Below are 24,084 nucleotides of genomic sequence, written 5' to 3' on the forward strand. Positions count from 1 at the left end.
TACAGTCTGTAACAAAACAAAAAAAGTACTGTACTAGCACAAAACGTACAGTTGGAGGGTATGCATATTTCTATGTTGAAGAACACTCCTTTGAAGCACTGTTGCTCCTCACAGAGAGCTCCAAGCCAGCAGAAAGCACTGCATTTCCTATTCTACAGCAAAGAGCTACTGGGCACATGTAGCTCTAAAGCACCCCAGCCACTATTGCGAGGTACAGAATGCAATACCCTGCAGATGCCAGGCAGCAGGATCGCATAGGATACATCGTATGCAGTCCTTTTGCATATGATGTGATCAATATTCATGGCAGCCTGTAAGATCTGCAACTTTGATACTAGCTGCATGGGAACGCGCCTTGGATCAGATGAAAAATCCATGCGATATGACCACTTGTCATCCGCTACCTTTTTTCAGGAGCTTGGAATCAGATAAAAAGTGGTCACAAGTGGATGGAGGCTTTAACAGCAGCAAGTCTGCACACATGGGACTCCAGGCCTTACGGTTTCCCACAGCTTGGTTAGTGCTCTGTGTATTGTATGCACATAGTGGGGTCTGTTCTTTGAGTGTATATATGAATGCTTGTACATTGTTTATGATGTATGTGTTGGGGGTATGTATGTTGGGGGTATGTATGTTGGGGGTATGTATGTTCCCCCCCCCCCCAAACAGGGCTGCTGAGCTCCAATTTGCCATTTGTAACACTGTGCAGTATAGTGGGGAGCAAAACGAAATAAGAAGTCAACAGGAACAGTGCAGGTACACTAAGTGCACTCATTCAGGCCTGTTTGCTAGACTGCGTATGTCTGCAGCCTAGCGAACAGGTAAACGCTACCTGGGTGAATGTCCGCCTCCGCCCGCCCCCCCCCCCTCCCGAATCCCATCACTAGCATGTGAGGGGATGTGTTCTCTTACAAATTCCCTCGCATGGGGCCGAACGAGAGAGAAATCATTTAATAGTTGCTCACCATCAAAATAAATGCATCTCCCCTTTGGTAATAAAAGTAAATTTAAACCGATTTTGACTGCAAATCGCCAAAAAGGGGGCAGGTGCTGACGTCACATGATGTTAGCAGCCCGCCCCAAGCAGGTATCAACACGCCAGCAGGTGAACGCCCCCAGCCTGGAGCGAACACAGGACTGAATTCAGACTAGAATGAACGGGACTGAATCGGCCCCATGAAACTCTTATGCCCCATTATCCCAATGATGAGGTCGCACGTGGTAAGTGACATTTTCCAAAGTGTAACCATTATTTGAGGAAAACGCAGAGCGGCTGCAGTAGTGATCAGGCATAGCAGCCAGAAGCGCTCTCACCTGTCTCATAGTCCAAGGGGATCTGGATGTCTGTGAGGTCTCCGAAGGGGATAAAGGCCGCATGCAGTATCTTCTCATCCACCTCCTCGGCTAGGCCACCTATTTATAAGAGAGAACAGGCATGTCAGTAGTACACGGCACATACAGGAACATTGCTGCCCTGGCCACAGCACTAATCAGAGTGGACGAAAATGTCACGCTGTAATATTATTGACAGAAATAATCGCCGCAGCTGCTTTAGCGCGTTTCCATGTATACACGTTATTCACTATACTGACCCACGTACAGCACCCGCTTGGTGGCCGCCATATTGCATTGCGTCTACGCCGAGCTTTACCTTTCCCCTCTGACCTCACATCCTACGCTACGTCACCCCCAGCTGCAGCGGGAAGGCGTACCCCGCGCCTATCGCTAGAGGGCGTGGCCAAACTGCAGCTGTTGCTGGCGGAGTAGTCTCTGGTGGTGACTCTGGTCTGGTCTCTTTTCCAGCTCCTACGCTCTCACGCTGCCACGGCTTCATGTGTTTTCCAGGGCGCATACAGTTTGCGTTTGTTCGTGTTATTATACAATGGCGAGATGTATCAATTAGTGTAAAGAGCGCGGGAGTTGCGAATATCAAGCAATCAGCTTCTCCCTTTGTTTTATGGGAATCGGTACATCTGTCAAAATGAACTTAGGTATACAGTCATTAGGTCGACCCCACTAGGTCGACTGGCAGGAAGGTCGACCTGATTTAAGGTCGACATGGGCCAATGTCGACATGAGTTAAGGTCGAATTTGCATAAAGGTCGACTGGTCATAAGGTCGACATGGGTTTTTCGCTGTTTTTTTATCCGAATGTCGACACAGTCGACATGGACACAGTTGGCAATGAGAATCGGACCCTCGCATTGCTCGCTTCGCTCGCAATGCTTCGGGCACGATGGCTCGCTTCGCTCGCCACAGCTTTAATAACCTCCTCCACGCCCTAGTGGATGGTAGGGCATGAAATACCGCCTGTCGGCACATGTCGGCTCAAAAAACAGTGAAAAACCCCATGTCAACCTTATGACCAGTCGACCTTTATGCAAATTCGACCTTAAGTCATGTCGACCTTAAGTCAGGTCGACCTTCCTGCCAGTCGACCTAGTGGGGTCGACCTAATGAATGTAGACCTAAGTTCATTCTAATAGTTGACCGCTTCCCGTTTTATGTGGGGTACACACGCACCAGGACGATTTGGCCCAAAATGAGTCAATTTAGATACAATCTCGACCTATTGTATGTAAATTGGCCATGTTTTGGGCACTTTCGCTGCCGTTCTGATGCAATCCCGAACCGATGCTCAGCTCCGGGGGTTGTTAGGTCTTTTCTCAGATCCTACATGCAGCAGGTAGGTTCTGAGAAACGACTGATCGTGAGTGGGTTGTACGAACCTCTTAACGACCTGCATCGTGCTGGTGTGTACCCATCATTAGAATGTGCATAATAAACGTGAGCTCAAAGTTGATTGGTTGCTGACGATAACTTCTCCACTTTTTACTGGGTAATTAATCGGATCCATAATGTGAAACCAGGCTGGCAGTCTATTGCCGCTTTCAGATGCTGGGTGGTTCAGCTCACGGAAAGGAAACGAGGCTGAAGTTAGCTTCTTATTCAGCCAGATTCTTATTCACTTCTTATTTGTGATCCAGCTTTTTATACAGAAAATATTAATATTAAAGCATTTAAATTAAGCAGGATCATTAAATTATTATTGTACAAACACTAAAATATCTGACACAAATCTCAATTGTATTTGTAATTTTAGTCAGGAAATAGGCTGGCAAAGGGGCATATGTCCCAGATTTCATCATTTTGAATAAGTAGCTGGTGTCCTGCAAGGGTTAAACAGCATTGGTCAAACAATATGACACTTGAAATCATACTTGCCTACCCTCCTGGAATGGCAGAGAGTCTCCCGAAAATCGTGTCCCCCCGGGAAGTTGGGCAATTGTCCTGTCTTGACTTCCAAAGGGGTGGGGCTTGGTGATGTCAGCCTCATCCCGCCCCCCTGACAGGCACAATCTGGTCTCCTCTTTGGGCTTCTCCCGGGAGAATAGAGAAGTAGGCAAGAATGCTTGAAACCCACACAAGGGGATCACTTACATATGATCCACCTGCAAATTACTTTGACCAACAAGGATTTGGGCAGAAATAGGGCACTAAAGTCTGCATAGGTACCAGATTTCATCTTTTTGAATAAGAAGCCGGTGTCCTGCAAGGGTTAAACAGCATTGGTCAAACAGTATGAAACAAACCCCACACAAGGGGGTCACTCACATATGACCCACTTGCAATTGCATTTGAACAAGGATTTGGGAAGAAATAGGGCACTAAAGTTAGCATAGGTCCCACATGTCATTGTTTTGAATAATTAGCTGGTGTCCTGCAAAGGTTAAACAGCCCAGAGAGGAGACTGTCAGCAGCACATCATCAAGCCCCGCACCCAGTACTGCAAGTCCCACAATTTGCAGGTCTTCAGGGGAAACCCTGAAAAGCCACAAATTGTGGGGAATTAATGCTTTCAAGAAGTGAGAACAGTCATTCAGGACTTACTTGAGCTGTGATCATTATCCTGCCCCGGTGCCAACCTCTAGATATTGTGTACACAAAACCACCAATATAGCAATATGAAGAATGGGCACTCAGGGACTGTAAGTAGCAGTGAAAAAGATGGACCAAGTTTATTCCATATTGGTCAACATTTCGAGGTCAATCCCCAATGCACTATAAACAGTGCAGCAGTGGACTGCTGCAGGGGAGATGCAGGGGGCCACTGGTTTGCAGGACTACAGCTACTTATTTAAAAAAAATGAAACCTGGGACCCATGCCCATTTTATCACCCTATTTCTGCCCAAATCCTTGTTAGTCAAAATAAATGACAAGTGGGTCATATGTAAGTGTCCCCACCCCCAGTGTGGGTTTCAAGTGTAATATTTTTTTTTTCCATCAATACATTTTTATTGTAGAAACAGTTTTATATGGGGTACAGAAGTAAAAAAGGGAACATTGGGGGAAAAGGGGGTAGGGGTGGATATGGGGTACATCCAGAAACTGTCATATGGCATAATACCAGCAATAACTCACAGGGACATCATTAAAATATATAACAATAACATTTCACTGATAACCAGTGGTGCAAGTATGGCGGTACGGGGTTGTACGGCGTACCGGTAAAAGATATACTGCCGGTACCCCGTACCGCCATAACAAATGCCCCCAAAAATGCTCAATGCGCATGCGCGCATATGGAAGTGGCGGGGGCGTGGCCACCGCCGCCCCGCCACAGCTGGTAGCGTTCCGAGGGGAGGGGAGCGCATCGCGCGTATCTCCCTTCCCCTCCCTGTGTCACTGTGACACAGACGCCTGCTCTCCAATCAGAGCTCGCGGGCTGGCAGCTAAACAGGAGCCAGCCCGCAAGAGAGACTCCAGGGCTGGAGAGTGGAGACACGGAAGATGCGCTCCCCTCCAGTCCCCAGGGAAGAAGCAGACAGCGGCCCCAGGGAAGATGCAGGCAGCAGCGGCGGGGAACTAGAGGAGGGGGAGAACCCCTGACGGTGAATACTGTGGGGGCATTCATGTGTGGCACTGTGGGGGCAGATCTGGCACTGGGGGCATATGTGTGGACCTGTGGGGGCAGATCTGGCAAGGTGGGCATATGTGTGGCACTGTGGGGCATATGATATCTGGCACTAGGGGCATGTGTGGCACTGTGGGGGCAGATCTGGCACTGGGGGCATATGTGTGGCACTGTTGGGGCATATCTGGCACTAGGGGCATATCTGGCACTGCTGGGGCATAAGTGGCACTTTGCGGGCATATGTATGGCACTGTGGGGGCGTATGTGTGGCACTGGGGGCATACTTAGCACTGTGTGGGCATATCTAGCACTGTGGGGGCATATGTGTGGCACTGTGGGGAATATGATATTTGGCACTAGGGGCATATGTGTGACACTGTGGGGGCATTTATGTGCGGCACTGTGGGCATACCTAGCACTGTGAGGGCATATGTGTGGCACTGTGGGGGCATACTTAGTACTGTGGGGGCATATCTGGGACTAGTGGCATATGTGTGGCACTGGGGGCATACTAAGCACTGTGGGGGAATATCTGGCACCAGGGGCATATCTGGCACTGCTGGCGCATATCTGGCACATTGGGGGCATATGTATGGCACTGTGGGGGCGTATGTGTGGCACTGTGGGGGCATATGTGTGGCACTGTGGGGGCATATCTGGCACTGAAGGCATACTTGGCACTGTGGGGGCATATATGTGTGGCACTGTGGGGGTAAATGATATCTGGCACTGTGGGGGCATATATGTGCACAAGCCCAAACAGAAATGTCATTGTGTTTTAAAGTTTTGTCATGTAGCCACTCCCCCTCGTGTCATATGACCACGCCCATTTTTGGTGCGCTCCTACGGCGCACGACACAGTACCGCCAAGAAATTTTTTCTACTTGCACCACTGCTGATAACAAGATGAGGGTGTTGAGGGACCCAAAATGTAATATGAGAATTGGGGATAAATAGTTTGATGTGTATCAGGTATGAAAATGATGCATATAGAAATTCCAGCGGTTAGTCGGTAGGGGTTTCATTCATGCTAAACTGGAGTGGGTCAGTTTGAGAAGAATTTGGGAAATATTGGGCTCCTTCGCCCTCTGTCACATATGTGTGCCAAAGGGTCCAGCGCACATATGGGGAATTTGCTGTATAAGAGTATGGCATAAATTAATTTTCCATGAGGAAGTGGTAATTCATTTTAAGAATAACTTTCAATAATGATGGAGGGGAAGGTTGCTTCCACTGTTGAGCTAGGTTGGCACGAGTCGCAATGAGAATATGGCCCAATACGTACTATCAAAGGGGATAATAGCCAGGGTCAATAAGCGTGCAGGAAAGATCTTGGCGGACAAGCTACACCCTGGCCACAACCTGTTTGAACCCCTTCCGTCAGGCAGACGTTTTAGGTCCATCCCAGCAAAGACGACAAGAACTACAAAAGGCTTCTTCCCAATAGCTGTCCACCAACTAAACCGTATTGAACGTACCATATACTAACTCGAACTGTTCTAGATATATGTGAAATGTATGTGATGTATGTTTATGCCTCTCTTCCCACCCCCTTTGTGTTCCCTGATTGATGCTGCACTGTTACCACAAAAAATTTACAAGCATACGCAAGTATACCTGGCCAATAAAGATGATTCTGATTCTGATAACATGAAGCACCGCCAAGCAGGGTCAGGCAGAACTGTCATCTTGAGTACTGTATTGATTAAGGTAAAAACATCACTCCAATACTGTAGTATCGCTGGGCAGGACCAGAAGACATGATAGATATGAGCTATATTGCCACATAGTCTCCAGCACTTATTGGAACAAGAGGGCCAAAATGTATGGAGGCGATCAGGAGTGAGGTATAATCTATTTATCAATTTAATATGCATTTCAGTGTGGTTGAGGCACCTGGACATGGTATAGGAGGATAAGAAAATCTTTCGCCATTGGGCAGGGGTGAGGGTTATGCCCAAATCCAGTTCCCATTTCTTTTGGGCACCGGACTTAGGAGGCTCATCGGGGGTTATCAGAATTTTGTACCAATAAGATATGTCACCTCTGGGTTTAGATAGGAAGGGCCAGGTGAGGAGTGTCTGTGAGAGTGTGTCGGAGAGATGAGGGTAGGGGGAATCGACTTCCACCAATGCGCAATTTGAAAATAGTGTAGGATTTCTGATGAAGGGATGGAGAATTTTTGTTGTATGGAGGGGAAAGGCAGAAGGAAGTTTCCATCTAGAATATCGCTAAGGAGAAAAATACCATGAGCTGTCCACCTATGCAAATTGAGGTAAGGGATCAGCCTTGCTACAGTCGTGATGGATATGTTGGAGATAGTGCATGCTGGTGAGGGCATGGTGGCAGACAGTTTGTGCCAGATTTTTAAAGACGCTTGTGTAGATGGGAGCAGGGTAAGACGGTCTGGTTTAAAAGGTTTAGGGATCCGTAGCAGGTCTTTAAGAGGGAAGGAAGGGACAGAGGCTTGTTCAATATCTACCCACCCAATCGGTGCCTCAGGCTTAGGGCCTTATTCTAGTTCACTCTTAGAGGCAAATTCCTTCTCAAATGGACAAAACCATGTGCACTGCAGGTGGGGCAGATATAACATGTGCAGAGAGAGTTAGATTTGGGTGGGGTTTTTCTTCAAAGTGAGATCTATATTGCAGTGTAGAAATAAAGCAGTCAGTATTTACCCTGCACAGAAACAAAATAACTCACCCAAATCTAATTTTATCTGCACATGTTACATCTGCCCCACCTGCAGTGCACATGGTTTTGTCCATTTGAGACGAAAATTTTCTCTAAGAGTGAACTAGAATATGGCCCTTAGTGTAGTATTTGAGGGAGGCCAGAAGGCAGGCTTCTTGCTAGCAATATAGGTCGGGAAGATTCAATCCACCTAGGGCTCTTGGGAGTACCATTCTGGTGCGGGCTAGAGTGGGGGGCTTGGAAGACCAGATATATTTAGTTAAAATGGAGGTGCACAATTGTAGAGATTTTTTCGGCAAGTTGTATGGAATCGTGCGGAACAAGTACATTAGTTTAGGGAGAAGGGACATCTTAATCGCAGCCATATGGCCCAGCCATGAGACATCGTATGCCAACCAAGATTTAGATATGGTGGTTAGGGATGCGAGGAGGGGGGTAAGGTTTGCGGAGAAGACTTTAGAAGAGTGGGCAGGAATGAATATGCCTAGATATTTTATAGATTCCTTTTGCCAGTTATACTGCTATGTTGTACGCAAGTGAGCTAGGGAGGGCGAAAGATTAATAGGGAAGGCATCTGTTTTTGTGGTATTGAATTTGTAGTAGGAGGCAGCACTATATGCGTCTAAAGTAGAGTGGAGGAAAGGGAGCGTGGCAGTGGGGTTGGTCACAAAAAGCAGGACATGGTCCGCAAAGAGACTAAGTTTGTGGGAAAAAGGGCCAATCTTCAGACCGGGGAAGTTCATATCGTTGCGGATAGTGGCAGCAAGGGGTTCAATTGAAAGGACAAAAATCAGGGTTGATAGGGGGCATCCCTGTCTGGTGCCATTTGTGATAGTGAATGCGTTGGATAAAAAAAACATTGCTGAACACCCGGGCCGTAGGGGAGCTATATAGTGCAAAAATGGAGGTTAAGATGCGGTCTTTAAAACCAAAGCGAGTGAGTACCTCACGCATATAGGGCCTTATTCTAGTTCACTCGTTCTGACAAAATCCTTCTTAGATGGCCAAAACCATGTGCACTGCAGGTGGGTCAGATGTTACTTGTGCAAATATAATTAGATTTGGGTGGGGTTTTACTTCAAAGTGAGATCTATATTGCAGTGTATAAATAAAGCTTCCAGTATTTACCCTGCACAGAAACAAAATAACTCACCCAAATCGAATTCTCTCTGCACATTTTAAATCTGCCCCCCCCCCCCTGCAGTGCACATGGATTTGTCCATCTATGAAGGATTTTGTCAGAAAGAGTGAACTAGAATAAGGCCCATAGTACCAGTTCAACCTGTTGAATGCCTTCTCTGCGTCGAGCAACAAAAGGAGTAAATCCTGGTCCCTAGAGAGAGAGTCAATCAGGTTGAAAACTTATCCAAGGCCTGTCTCACCGGTACAAATCCTGTTTGGTCCGGGTGGATCAGCAGTGGAAGAAACTGGTTAATGTGGACCGCGATCAATTTGGCAAACAATTTGATGTCGCAGTTTAGTAGTGCTATGGGTCAGTAGTTATGGCAATATGCCGGATCTTTTCCGGACTTAGGGATGGTCACAATACGAGCTTCTAGTAATTCAGGAGGGAGAGCACCCAGGGAAGAGAACTCATTAAAGAGGTCGTCAGATATGGGGTTAGGAGCTCACGAAATGTAATATAAAAATCTGTAATGAACCAGTCAGGACCAGGTGCTTTGTTACGTGGTAGGGATTTAATAGTGGACTGGACTTCCATAGGGGACCATGGGGCATTGAGGGTTGCTAACTGGTCAGGGGTGAGAGTAGGGAGTTGGATCAAGTCTAGAAAGGAAGAGCTAGTTACGCTAGTGGGCTGAGGTGTTGTAGGATCAGACGACAAATTGTATAATATGGAGTAGTAGTATGCAAATTGGTTCGTGATATCTGTAGGGTTTAAAAAAATGTCATTAGTAGGAGAGAATACATGTTTAATCCTATGTTTAGCCTGCTGGGCATGAAGTCTACGGGCTAGCATTCTACCAGATCTATTGCCTAAGACAGTGGTTCCCAAACTGTGTGCCGTGGCTCCCTGGGGTGCCTCAGGACACTTGCAGGGGTGCCACGGGTTGGTGGTCCTGGACCAATTCAAATGATTTATGATCAATTATTTATGGACAAAACCAGTGCTGGTGGCTGCCAATCATACAATATGTGTACAATCAAAACCAAATCCTGCCCTTTACCATATAACTCAGGGGTGTCAAACACAAGGCCCGCGGGCCAAATCCGGCCCGCCAGACCTCTTCATGTGGCCCGCGCAGCCGCCGCCAGCCTTCACCTTTTATTCTCGAATTTTTTTTAAACAAGAAAGCCGCCTCTTCAGCGCATGCGCGGCAGCCTACAAGCCAGAGAAAGTCTGCCCTCTAGCGCAGTGTTGCCGGTCATCAACCCCTCCTCCGCTCCCACCTGCTGTATAGGAGCCAGAGAGAGGAAAGAGCTGGTCCGTCGTGGTGAATGGTGCTGCTGCTGCTGTGCGCTCCAGGTCACTTACTGCTGAGTGTGCACTGCACAGTGACCGGGAGCACGCTGCCCCCCACTCCTGGATAGATAGTGCGAGGAGCGCTACTCACAGGAGGGAGGGGGAAATGCACCTGTGTGAGAGCGCAGCTGTGTCCTTGGTGGTGGAGCAGCTCAGACTGGAGTGGACGCATCAGAGCGGGTAAGTGTCAAACTCTCTGCCTATGTGTGTGTGCAGCCCTTCATTAATTGCTGTGTCCCATGATAATAAGCAGGACATATGCCCTAAGACTGAGTGCTGCCCCACTGTGCAGGCAGCGTGTGCCCTAATGCACTGCAGTTCACAGCAATAGCAGGAGGTAAATGCTACTGCTGAGTTACAGTGGTATTATTTGGGACATACTTGTATGAAGGACACTTTTATGATAATAAAGAGTGGACACATAGTCCTACAGATACAACCGGCCCTTTAAGGGTGACCAAACTGCTGATGCGGCCCCCGATGAATTTGAGTTTGACACCCCTGATATAACTGATCCTAAGAAGCACATATACACACAATCTACTTAATTGTATATATATATTTTTTGGCCTACGGGTGCCGTGCAAAAATTCTGATATAGGGTGCCGTGATTCCAAAAAGATTGGGAACCCCTGGCCTAAGAGATAAAATTTATGTCGCATTCTATTCAGGGATAACTGCGTGTGAGCTAGGAGCAGTTTCTGTAGCTGGCTCCGTACACTTGAGATTTATTTTTTAAGGGCTCTGGAGGGACTGCTTCTATCCCTTACCATTGACCGGGCTATAGTTCAATCTGAATATAGCGAGCTCCGACCGGACTGCGCTGCGCATATTTGAGACGGTAAACGGTTGCATTCCCTGTACTTACTTTTATTGTATCGTTGGCTGATTGTATCCTGTGCCTGTTTTCTTTCCCAAGGTTAGCTATCTTATAGGGTCAGAAGGGGGAGGTCAAAGGCCATTCCTATTGGTCAGAGTTCGAATGTCCAGTCCTCAGTGATTGGGGCAAAGTATTACACCTGGTTTGCATAGGGGGAGTGAACTTTGGAGTCCTTTGTGTGTTGGCATCGTCGTCGGGGGTCGTAAATAGCTACAAGAACCGGTTATATCTAGATTCTTTTGTCACACACATTTTAACAGAAATAGTCCTTGGAATATAGATTTTGTCCGTAACTATCGGACCGTATGAGTTGCGAATTATTCGCAATGACCGGAGCACTGCGCATGAGAAACGGAACGTAACGGTACCAAGCATTATACAGACAGAAGTATGTAATGCTGATTAAACTATGTGTAGTGCTCTAAACCTTTAATTAACTATATTTTATTTGGTGTAAGTATGGTATTATGAATTTATGTGTAATAGTATGGCTGCGCTCCTGGTCCACTTTGTCACACAGACTCGGGTATGTATACTTTATTTGCGCAACTCTGCGAACCAAAATGGCGGCCATACTATCCTAAAATGGCGTGTGTGCAACTCAACTTTAACAATACTGTAGCTCAGTGGTTCCCAAACTTTTTTGTATCTCGGTACCCCAGGCCAAAAGTTTGGTTCTGAGAATTTAAGAAAAAAAAATATTCAATTAAATGAGTGTTGCTCATACTTAGGTAGTTTTGTGGTGAGAACATGATTCCCTTCTGTTTATCCACATATTTCATAATTAGAAGTCACAAGAACTGGTTTTACCTGTTACATTGACCATAAATAATTTTAATTGGTCCCGGACCAACACAGGGTACCCCTTCAAGCACTCTGCGGCAACCCAGGTTGCCAGGGCCAACCGTTTCGGAACCACTGCTGTAGCTTCTTACAGGGTTTTAAAGTTAAAGCGTATACAAATTGTATGTTGCTGTACTGCACCTTTGATCCATATTCATTGAAACTGACAAAAAAAAATTCCTATTTGTTATATTTTGGCCATTTCTGACATGCTGATGCTGCCAGCAATTCTAGCACATAATACGTTACAGCACCTCCCTCCCAACATGACCCTCTCCAAAAGGGACACAATGCTCTGTTTCTGGGACTTCCCTCATAATATATGATTGCCATCACCTGTTTCACACAAGTTAATTGCTAAGAAACACAGGTTATGGCAATCATTAATTAAGGAAGAAGTCCAGAAACAGAGCAATGTGTCCCTCCTGGAGAGGGTCATGTTGGGAGGTATGCAGCATGTCTAGGTAAAATCCCAACAGAGTATATTTGTTCTAATTTCCATTCTCTTTGCTTGCTTTTATTTGTCCTTTCATAGAAATAAATTGTACAGAATCGGTGTATACAGGTGGTAACTACATACCTCCCAACATGACCCTCTCCAGGAGGGACACAATGCTCTGTTTCTGGACATCCCTCATAATGTATCATTGCTATCGCCTGTGTTGAACAGGTTAAATGATAAGAAAGGTGCTTCAACACAGGTGATGGTAATCATAAATTAGGAGGAAAGTCCAGAAGCAGGGCAACGTCTCCCTCCTGGAGAGCGTCATGTTGGGAGGTATGTAACTATCAGCATAAATTAGCCGTGCAACATAGAGATGGTTAGTTCACAGCAGAACTGGCTCCAATAGTCAACTTCCAAATGAGCCGACTCTGTCATGAGCTGTTTAAATTGCGTGGCGGCTCCTGGAGTGAGACAGTTCTTCTTTTCCAATCACTGACTGTCAGTGATTGGAAGAACTGTCTTGCTCCAGAAACCGCTGCTCAGTCACACTCACGGATCAAGGACTCCTCCCACCATCTCTCTCTGCTCATAATTCCGCTCTCCCGGCTCAGCTCTTGCGGCTCATAGTTTGCTGGCTGCACAAAGCCTCACTGGTGGCTCACAGCTCTTTCCTTCTACGTCAATCATAACAATAATAATATCAGTATTATATTTAAAAAAACTGTTTAGTTTTGTTACTCATGGTGCGGCCACGGCATTCAGCAGAAGTGTGATATATATATACATACCCTCCAACATCTGGAGGGCAAAAATCAGTACACATTCAGAAAGGGGGCCTGGCCTCGGGATGCAGTTTAAATCTCAGCGGTCGGGATCCCGGCGTTCAAAATCCCAAACGCCGAAATCCCGACACTTTCTCCCCCCGTGGGTGTCCACGACACCCTCGGAGGGAGAATAAATTAGTGTGCCGAGCGTAGCGAGGCACCGGGCCGGCTGCCTGGCGAGCGCAGCGAGCCCCAAGGGGGAGCGATCCACGTCCCCCCCTTGCTTTTGCTTTTACTACTAAGGACTGGGAAGAATCTTCAACTCTGCCTACTGCCCCCCCCCCCCCCTTCATCTGATACTCTCCAGGAAGCTCTCCCTTTCATTGCCACCCTCCGGATCCCAGTTTTATTCCCATTTCCAACTGGGAGTCATCAACCCGCACCCTGTGGACATCTAATACCGCATTATCGTGAGGACCCTTCATCCAAGAAGGTAATCAGATCTTCCTCCAGCGAGAAAATTGACCACAGCAACTACTCCTGGGATCAGCGCATTCTAGTGAGGACCCCAATCTTGGGAACCAGACCATCCTCCAGCGTCTCCTAATACCATCTAGGACGGCAACTTGCCAACCACCATTTCGGTAGTGCACTACCCGGAGAGCAACAAACCCCCCCCCAAAATCAGTACACATTCAGAAAGGGGGCCTGGCCTCGGGATGCAGTTTAAATCTCAGCGGTCGGGATCCCGGCGTTCAAAATCCCAAACGCCGAAATCCCGACACTTTCTCCCCCCGTGGGTGTCCACGACACCCTCGGAGGGAGAATAAATTAGTGTGCCGAGCGTAGCGAGGCACCGGGCCCGCTGCGTGGCGAGCGCAGCGAGCCCCAAGGGGGAGCGATCCACGTCCCCCCCTTGTCGGGATTTCGGCGTTCGGGATTTTGAATGCCAGGATCCCGACCCCCGGCTTCTCATGACGAATCCCTGGCCTCATGTAAAGGAGGCGTGGCATAACAAAAGGGGCGTGGTATTAAACATTATACCACACATTGTAATCCTTCCTTTAAAAATCTATTTTAGAACCAATTTCCTTTCAAAATCTATATCTACAGTATATACCTAACCCCCCCCCCAGTTTGTTCTGTATTTTACATTATTTTTTTATTTATTTTTCTTATTGTATCTTGTATCTGTATTTTTTCTATTATGTATTGATTTTTGTGTATTATTTAATGCATTTTTAATCTAATATAAAATTTATACTGTTTAAGCAGTGTGTCTGACTTATTCATTTTTCTGCACAGTAGTCCTTTATTTGGAGTATTTTTAAATTTAAAACATATATTCAGCAGCGCAATTTACACCACTTCCTTTTTCTGTGTCTTGTAACTTCTTTGTGGGCCAAGGCAAGCCTACAGGTGTTATCTGCAGCAGCTGATTTATATTAAACCGACCTTATTTTGTGTCTAAAGGTGGCCATACATCAGAAAGATATTGTACCCAATCATACAATCTCAACTGATTGTAAGATGGATTGTATGCAGATTGTGTGCACATCTTATGTACATAATCATACAATCAATCATAAGATGGATTGTATGACTGATTGTAAGATGGATTGTATGCAGATTGTGTGCACATCTTGTGTACACAATCATGCAGTAGATGGATTGTATGATTGATTGTATGATCGATTGTGTGTAGATTGTGTGTCCAAAAACCACCAAGGACTGCCGGGGATTTCAAGGGAAATTGTACACAATCATGAGCGCAATCGATCTTAAGATCGATCTTTCTGATGTATGGCCAGCTTTAGATTCACTTGATTAAAGACCTCAAGCGCCGGGGTTCTTGCTAGCTGTGAGTCGGCCTAGTGCCCTCTTTCAGCCTGCAAGGATTTTTTTCTGTTTAAAATACCACAAATTGTAATGCCCATTACACATTTTAGTAAATGCTGTAATGCCCAGTAAATATTGTGCCACACATCATGATGCACATTACATACTATATAACAAACAATAATGACCATTACATACTTGACAACTAAATGCTGCTTACCTACATGCTCATCGCTAGGCAGTTCTTTTTTGATGCCAGGGGTTTCATCATGTTTGATGCCAGGGGCATCATGTTTCATGCAAAGGGGGCCTCATGCTTGTTGTCAAGGGGGAGCCGTCGGACTCACACAGTTGAACGAAATGACAGCCGGGCAGAGAGTGCACTGCTGTCTGTGCGCTGCCCAGCTGTAGTGGGGTGGGGGTTGCTCGTTGTCAAGGGGAAGGGAATTGTTCATTTTAACAAAAATTTTAACAAAAAAAACCCCAGAGAATTGAGAGCCGTCTAAAAGAACCGACTCTTTTCCGCGCACGGGAAAGAGCCGAGTTGCCCATCTCTTAACGTACTAGTCTAGTTCTACGGTAGTATATACAGCGGAACGGAAGAGATAGGGCTGTTGTTCCCGGAGGACAGTACAGTACACCCACCCGCTGCAGTGAGCGCACGTCTCTCACTCCCAGCCCCCCTCCCCCCTCTTCTGTATAAAAGGCCGAAACGGAAATCTCGCGATCTCTTCACATCTCCCAACATGGCGGTGAGTGAGGCTTGTGGAGAGTTACCGGCTGTACAATCCGCCGCCATCCTCTGCTGGCATCAGTTCCTGCTGCTCAGGATCTCGGCGGCCTCCTCCCTGCTGTCTCCCGGCCCGCGATGCTTGTGGATGTGGCGGGAAGAGCGATCGAGGCTGGGCGGATAGCTGAGCTGAGGGTCGGGGTGTAGTTGGAGGGCTGAGCCTCTGTCTGAGTTATATACTTGTAGGCCGAAGCCGAGAATGGAGCCTGTGTGTGCGTTCATTCTCCAGTCGCCGGGTGGAGGCTGCGGTTGGATGGTTCTGCGTGTTTTTCCGGTTACACATGTGTGCGGGTAATGCTGGTGACTGTCTCCTGCCAGGCCTGTGCTGTGTGTGTGCTGGAAGGGGTGGCTGCAGTGGTGGTGCTGTGTGATGGGGCCATGCCCGGAGCTGCCTGTGTCCCTGTCATCTGTCAGGTACTCTACAGCTTGATGGGTTGCCGGTTGTGCTGTGTCTACCTACTCGTTGAATAGCCTGACTTCATTTCTTGTGCCATATTGATGTGAGCAGAGTTACAAGCTTGTCTTGTGTTCATACTGCTTCCTGTATGTAATGCTTATTCCTTCTCCAGGAAAAATCTGAGAAGGAGAATCCAATGCGTGAGCTGCGCATCCGCAAACTATGCCTGAATATCTGCGTTGGGGAGAGTGGTGACAGACTGACCAGGGCAGCCAAAGTGCTGGAGCAGCTCACTGGACAGACGCCTGTCTTTTCTAAAGGTTTGTTTCTATATGCTGCTAATATAAAATCTAAACTGACTTGATGACTGATGTATCAAGCGTCCATAAGTGATAAACCAGCCAATCGGCTTCTAACTTACATACTGGGTTTGAAATGAATTGGGAGCTGACTGGCTAGTTTTTTTTTTTTTACTCTTATCACTTTTTGAAGCTTGATGCATATGGTCCATAATCACAATAAAATAGTGACCATTGATTTGTAGTCACCATCTATAGTTTGATCATAGCTGAGTTTATGCACACATTTATACTTGCTGTCTGGAGCCTCTTGATGATCATGATACAAGTTCTTGTAATAACTTGGGTTGTCCTTTCTCTGCAGCTCGTTATACCGTGAGATCCTTTGGAATCAGAAGAAATGAGAAGATTGCAGTTCATTGTACAGTCCGGGGTGCTAAAGCAGAGGAGATCCTAGAGAAAGGTCTTAAGGTACACTAGTAAGCATTTGTTGAACTATCAACTGGCTTGTTTTAGCAAATGATTACTTTTATGTCTACAACTAAGGCTGACATCACTAAAATGTGGTTAACTAAACACGTATCCCTCACTCTTCCACAACCTTGGGTTTTTGCTTCAATGCTTGTCCACCTGGGTTTTTAAATGAAGCATGCTATAAAAGTTAGTTACTTGAGAGCTGTGCAGGTTAGGAACTGCATTAAGGTCCAGTGTTAATGGGTAATCTGGTTTGGACTTAACAGTATGTTGCGAGGCTAACCCTCCCATACCCCATTGGTCTACAGTTGGGGGACATGGAGCATGTATGCTGCACAGACAGCAAGCAGTGAACACAAGATGTTGGATGGGCACTTCCAAGGTGCCTGACATAACAAACTGCACACCATGGCATTTCTACTGCCATATTTTCCTGGTGTTTGGCGATTATATGCAAGACTGCATCTATGTGCAGTGTGAATGGAGCCAACTGGAATATGAACAACACAAAAGTGGAAGAGTGCTAAAAAAAATTAAGAGACTAGTTTGCTTTCAATGTTGCTGACAGGAATATACCAGGTCAGTGCTGCGGTATGGCATAGGGGTCAATCCAGGTTTGACCCATGTTCCAAATCCTGGGTCAGACAGTGTAAAAGCTGTATCAGTCGAAGTACTGAAGTCTGTTACAAACTTAAGGTTTAGTATGTACTAAAGTCTGCTGTATAAAGCACAACTTGCTGATCATGGTTATAACAAGCTTTTAGTGCCTAATGTGTTCTATAGATGTTTACCGCTCATGTAACATTCTGTGGGAGATGGCACTGCCTCTTCCCAGCCCTGAGGCCATAGTATTCACTGTAAACTTTGCTTCTGCAAATCTGTTCACTGTATACACCTTGATATGCCTTGGGAAACTTGCAGGGTTTTAAGACCAATAGAAATTATTGGTACTTGTTTCCTAGCATGGCGCCCATCGCATCGTAAACCATAACACTAAATAAGGTATATGATGGTATGCGATGCGACGCAATGTTGTACAATAAAATATCGCATTGTATGCCATACAATGTGATCATATAATATTTTTGATTGTATACGCACCCTGATGGGTCCTTACAATGTGAAATGGCCCCCCATAGTCTACTCCAACCCGCAGCGTGGTGAACCCGTGAGGGGCGGCGGTACGCGCCCTCTGACCTTTTCATACCCCCACTATCCACGTCGGCATGGAGTTTATTTTAGATAGTGTGGCGAGGGGACGTGGAATTTGAGTCTGTGGTGAGTGAAGCGCAATACATGCAAAGTAATCCGTGGTGCTCGCAACACTATCTAAAATCAACTCCACGCCGCATCTATAGTGGGGGTATAAAAAGGTCAGAGGACCTGTACCGCCGCCCCTCGTGGGCTCGCCACGCTTCGGGTTGGCGTTGAGTATGGGGGGCCATTTAACATTGTAAGGACCCATCAGGGTGGTATGGCATGCAATGCGATGCATAAGATGAAAATATTAGGCGATGTGCTAGGAAACAAGTACCAATTGTTTATGGTCCCTGTAATAGCCAACAATAAATGGTGTACTAACAAGTTAATCCTGTGCCTCCCAAAAGTAAAACTAAAGGTACCCATAGACGGTCCGTTCCCGGACCGTCCGTTTTGTACTATGCGATGCGCACTCCCGCGCATCACATAGTACGGTACAAAAAGTATGTGCTGCACATACTTTTTGTACTAGCTAAACATCGCATCGGATCGCATTGCATGCACTAGGCCCCTTAAGGATGTATAAACACTATTTACTTTAATATTTCTTAATATGAAACTTTTATCCTAGGGATGGTTGAAAATTTAATTTCATCTGAGGAACAAAGCCACTAAAAGCACATAATTCCCTCAGACTTGCCTATAGTCATACATGCATTTGTAGCATCATGCCTAGACGGAGCGGTGCCCTCTACCTGGCTCTCGTGCTCCTCCCAGGCTATTTTACGAATTGTTCCAGCCGAAACTGTTCTAGTCTTTACTGGATGCCTGTAAAGATGGTTAATTGTTCTCAAGATTGAGTTGCAGTTAAAGCACATGAGGACCTAAGGTACTCTAAGGCAGCTTCTCTTTTGTACCACGGTTACTGCTATATGTGGATGGAATACAAATGGTAATCTCCCTAAATCCATCTGGCGGTTTTAGCTCTGTGGTTAAGTATCTATGGAACACTTCCCTATACAGTTCAAAAACCTACTCCAGAATCCTTTAGACACAAGACTTGCCAATCTACTGGAGCATTTCACTGATCTACATTGTTGCCATTAGTCTGTAACTGCTATAGTGAATGTGTGGATTTTTTTGTTAAATCAACTTTTAATTTCTCTTTGAAAGGTTAGAGAGTATGAGCTGAGGAAGAACAACTTCTCAGACACTGGGAACTTTGGATTTGGCATCCAGGAGCACATTGATCTGGGCATCAAATATGATCCAAGCATTGGAATCTATGGGCTGGATTTCTATGTGGTAAGTATAGCTTGACCAGTAGCTATGTATGGTGGGAAGTGATCTTGCATAAAACTAGATAGGGCAGCACTCCTATCTCAAAGTTCTATAAATGTTTTTGTTGGAGGTTACCTTAAAATGCTAACTAACAATATCCTCTAAACCCAGTCCTTTTTAGCTTATGAAAAAACTTGACTTGTGGCTGTGTAAAATGGTAATCAATGGTATAAAACTGGGAAGGTGGAGCGTGTAAGGACATGATATATCTTATGAGCACCTTTTTATTGTGGTCAATGTATTTACCCAGGGCTCCAATCAGCCCGGTAAGGTGGTGTGATCGACTTATTCTGTATTTTGACAAATGCCCAAGGTGGGCAAAACAGCCACTGAAAGTGGGTGTGTCTGAACAGCAGTTTCACTGATTCTGGCTTTTTGCAAAACAGTATTGCCCAAATATTGGCAGTCACAACTTATTTATTTTATTTTTTTCTCCTGTATTAATATACTAAAGCAGTATATGCTAAGCACTGGTCTAGTTGGCACAGATCACTTGGCACACCTCACTTTATACACACAGCGATGTGTGCTGAAGAATCTGTGCTAACCAGTAATTTCTTTAGCGCATGCAGGCGATTTTATCTAAATCTTCACTGATGTAAATGTTCAAATATTCTCTAAAGCGCTACAGAATGTGCGCATAAAACTGTAACTGTCCTAAAGGTCTGAACCGGCAATGGTGATGCAAGAGACCATCCAGTGCTGTAGGCCATACACAAGGGGCAAAATGTTCTTGATTTATAAGTAATCTAGACAGATTGCTTACAAAGGAAAAAACTCCCTTCATTTCCCAACTTTCCTCTTGCATGTATTTAGCTTTTCCTGGTCATTACACAGGTGTAGCACTTGCTGTGCCTTTAGGTTGTGCAAAGGGTTAAAGATCAGTTTAAACTGTTAAAATGCTGCTTGTCATATAGATCACTACATATAGATCTGTCAGGCAGAGTATTCCATAACTATACGGCCTGACTGAAGAAACCCTGCTTTCGCTGGGTGCAAAAAATCTCTAACTCTGGTGGCCCAAGTGTCCTATGTACTGACCTCTTAAGAAACAGATCACCTCAAAGCTCTGACCCTTAAGAATTTTTGTGAATTAAGCCTATCCCCATAGTCACTAGTGTTCTACCATAAACCTATATCTAACTTGGCTTACCTTTCCTCAGCACATAAAGGCTTTAGGTGCTTTATTAGATTGCTTCTTGGTGAACCTTTTCAAACTCCCTTTTTCCTTTTTTGTACAGTTACAGCATCCCATATGGTTTGAGTAGTCTGCTGGTGGCTGACTCATGGGAGGTAGACAGTAGTTTCTGCAATGATCCTCAAACAGCTTTGTTTTCAGATTGTCTGTTTTGTTTGCAAAAAAAGTTCAGGCACTGGGCTTAAATTCTCTCCAGCTAGAGAACATGAGAATTTGTATCCTGTGACTACAAGGAATCTAGCAGCATACAGATGTTCAGATACAATTTCTGGCCTCACTGATCCTTTAATTCAGTACAGACGAAACAGGTGTGGGGATAATCCTATTCCGAACTTCAAACCAATCCATGTGGTTGCATACACCTTGCTCCAGTGTGGGCTTCCAGTTAAAGAGCTAAAACTACCACCCAGCAGCTGCTTTTGCTGATGGCTGTAACTTGCGGTTCGGTTTCTAACCATACTCACTGGAATTCTAAGGGTGTGGGATATTTGGTGCAGTTTCCTAGGTATGAGGACCAAACCAAGGCCCTCAGTTCCAGATACTACGTTGCCACCAGGGTGGAGTGCTTGCACTTAATTTATAAAATCAACATAACCGCTTAATTGTTGTAGCCACCAGTCTATCATGTGCTGCAGTGTAACTTACATTTTTACACTTCATGTGCCTGGTGCTAAAGTGTAAAGAACCACTTCAAACACTACATGCGTGGGACTAAACTACCGTAGCTGCTTTATCTTTTTCAGTAGCACACATTGCAATTTTTTTATGCAATGATACTTAAGCCCCAGTAGTGCTATGGAGGACCTTCAGTGGCCAGCAAACCATAGCTGGGCTTTAGAGGCATGTTTTGTGGTTTAACAGTGCATGGTTTGCAGGCCTCATAATTGGTGCAGAGGTGTAAACATACTGGCTGATAAATTATGAAATATTAGCAGGTGAAGCTTGGGTCAATTGTGACCGTAAGGTTATGTACTGTTAGGGGTCCCTGAGGGCTGAGTTTGGGAAAACCCAGCTCCTGCAGATGTAACAGGATGGTATTCAGTAACGGCAAAATGCAGAGCACAAACGTAGAAATGACACTTATGACAATCTGCTACACTCAAAACGTGTGTAAACGTATTTATTGCAGAAGTAGCAGTGTATTTGTGTTAGAAAAGTAGGAAGTGGCTTTATTGCCCAAATTCTTCCAAGAGGTTGTCTTCTACTGCAGTCTTATCAGTTTTATTTGAACACCATTCTTACAGGTTCTGGGTCGCCCAGGCTTCTGTATTGCTGATAAAAAGCGAAAAACTGGCAGCATTGGAGCAAAACATCGGATTGGGAAAGAAGAGGCCATGCGTTGGTTCCAGCAGAAGGTAAATTAACCAAAGGAAAATGTGCCTTCTATATTTTGGTTTCACATAAACCTACAGAAAAAAAGATTGTTGCTGATTGGCTTGAATAGTAGCTGGCCATATTTACTAAAGATGCTATTGGCTTTGGCAGCATTTTACCTGGTTTTGTTTGTGGTTAAAATAAAAGTCTGCAGTGTATATTGCTTGGTACATGCTAACCTCTAACAGCAGTGAAAAACACTAGATTGGGGTGCCTCTACTATGTAGGTGGAGTCATATTAAAGAAAACCTTGGTGCTAGTTGTAAATAGGATATTATTAAATAACCGCCTTTTGCTGGCCACACATCAGACCAACTTTCCTCCAACCATCCAACTAGTTGCTTTGATGGAATAAAAATATGGTACTGGATGGGAGCAAATGTAATTATCCCAGAAATTTGCTCCCAAAATCTGTAAAAGGACAAAAATGGTCGCTCGGACACGGTACTGTAGCTGAACCTGTTTGATTTAAACAATTTGACTGAATGTGTTTGTCCATTTTCCTGGGTTTGAGCACATTTCTGACTTTCCTTTGCTCCCATCTAGTACCATATTTTTATTCTATCCAAGCAACTAGTTGGATAGTTGATCTGTGTGGCCAGCATTAGTCTACTGGACATCTAGATCGAGGCTTGACTGCTATTTTATTTTTGTTAAAATTGTAATGGAGATATACAGAATGGGAATAGCTAGTTCCTCTAATACCTGCCTGTAGGCAGCGAATTGCATTATTTGAGATTTAATTGGTCCTACAGAGTATCAAATGAGATTCCTCGTTAGTTCAAAAATCATCTAGATCAAATATAGTATTTGCCTGCTAATGCATGCTCCCGCAGTAAATATCGCACTGCAAAATATGTGCATGTAGATATTTCTGAACTAGAGTGCATGAACCACATAAATGACTATTGAAGTTCAAACCTAGGTGGTTCATATAGCACCACGTGTACCATCCAAATCACATAGCTCACATTGTATGGCTCAAATTGCACATTGATGTAGAGGCTCCATTAGAATTAAAATTCCTTCTATTAAAGTAAGCACTAAAAATATTGCCACAATTTACTGGTTGACAACCAGTTTAGAGTAAAGTGTGTACAGATGAAGCTGCTCTCATTAGAGCGACTGCGATATGGCAAGCTGGCGGAAGCAGCAAGTATGGCTGCATTTGTATGTGTAGATTTCTTGGTTACTAAGTTGGAGGTTTTTAAGTCTCTAGGTTCCTTCACTAAAGCTGTGTACACACGGGGGGGATATTTCAGCACATATCGCTGCCAATATGGTCACTGAGCGACCATATTGCCAGTGATTTGTTTGTGATGTTGGCAATAAATCGTCAGGTGCGGCTCCCGTGTGCAGCCCCTGATGGTCTGTGGATCTACCATGCCAAATTTTAATTGAATTCCTCTTGGCAAATATCTTATGCATTGGGTATATATCCTTTATCACCTCAGTGATTACCTAGAAGATAGTTATTTAGATAGACATGTTATCAATAGCATTATTATTATTCCCCACTGCAACCCTGTGGTATATTTCATATAGGCCACAGGTTCTCAAACTCTGTCCTCAAAACATGCACTGTGTGGGGTCCTGAGGACAGAGTACCACTGATATTGACTTCTTCTCCTCTCCCCAATTACCCTAATTAGCGCCATGTTCCACAGCTCAAGAACAGAGCATAGGACAGGCAGATTAGGAAGGCTAATAATACATCAGCCCAATCATAGTGTGGCCTCTGGCAATCTAGTGCAGAGGGGTTTTCAGGTCCCTTCTCAAAGCACTTTTGGGGCACTTAAAATTCTGCTATTAGACTGCAAGACATTCTGAAGAGCATAAAAAAGTGAAGTTTAAATTTTTTCTATTCCTAAAACCGAGTGTGATAACACATGTCTTTAATGGCTGCAGTGTTGAAGTACTGAACTGGTGTGCTAATGTATTGTGGAAACCTGGGTTCACACTATATTTACAATGCTTTTGGAGCAAATATGACGTGTATTAATCTTATACTTTTTTTTTTTTTTTTCTTGTAGTACGATGGAATCATACTCCCTGGAAAATAAGCTGCTTCAATGTATATAAATCAGTCAATAAAACTTCTCATAATTACTTGTTCGTTTTTATTCTTATTTCGCACAACACTAACAC

The 24,084-nt window shown here is 45.1% G+C and overlaps 2 protein-coding genes across 8 annotated transcripts in view; one reads left to right on the forward strand and one right to left on the reverse strand.

The window, feature by feature from the left end:
- PPIE (peptidylprolyl isomerase E) overlaps positions 1-15,430 on the reverse strand; it is a 37,559-nt gene extending 22,129 nt beyond the window's left edge. Inside the window, exons 1-2 of one of the 5 annotated variants that reach the window (XM_083173804.1) lie at positions 15,084-15,430; positions 1,315-1,413 (exon numbers count right to left, since the gene is read on the reverse strand). In XM_083173804.1, the coding sequence (XP_083029930.1) occupies positions 1,315-1,413; positions 15,084-15,162 (178 nt within the window). In that variant the 5' untranslated portion in view covers positions 15,163-15,430. Of the gene's footprint in view, positions 1-1,314; positions 1,414-1,592; positions 1,750-3,225; positions 3,703-15,083 lie in introns of those variants that run through there. The other 4 variants (XM_083173807.1, XM_083173803.1, XM_083173805.1 and 1 more) reach the window with 4 other exon arrangements.
- On the forward strand, positions 1,192-24,045 carry RPL11 (ribosomal protein L11). Of its 3 annotated transcripts, none has more exons than XM_083173810.1 (6): positions 1,192-1,221; positions 16,223-16,370; positions 16,714-16,820; positions 19,197-19,328; positions 21,807-21,917; positions 23,970-24,045. In XM_083173810.1, exons 1-6 carry the CDS (start codon positions 1,204-1,206, stop codon positions 23,997-23,999), a joined length of 546 nt encoding a protein of 181 aa, XP_083029936.1. In that variant the 5' UTR covers positions 1,192-1,203; the 3' UTR covers positions 24,000-24,045. The 3 variants fall into 3 exon arrangements, with proteins under 3 accessions (XP_083029936.1, XP_083029937.1, XP_083029934.1); XM_083173811.1 differs by lacking the exon at positions 1,192-1,221 and adding an exon at positions 15,470-15,615; XM_083173808.1 differs by lacking the exon at positions 1,192-1,221 and adding an exon at positions 15,717-15,788.
- The last annotated feature ends 39 nt before the right edge of the window (positions 24,046-24,084 follow it).

This window comes from Crinia signifera, chromosome 2 (assembly GCF_055691185.1).
Source record: "Crinia signifera chromosome 2, ASM5569118v1, whole genome shotgun sequence".
NCBI lineage: Eukaryota > Metazoa > Chordata > Amphibia > Anura > Myobatrachidae > Crinia > Crinia signifera.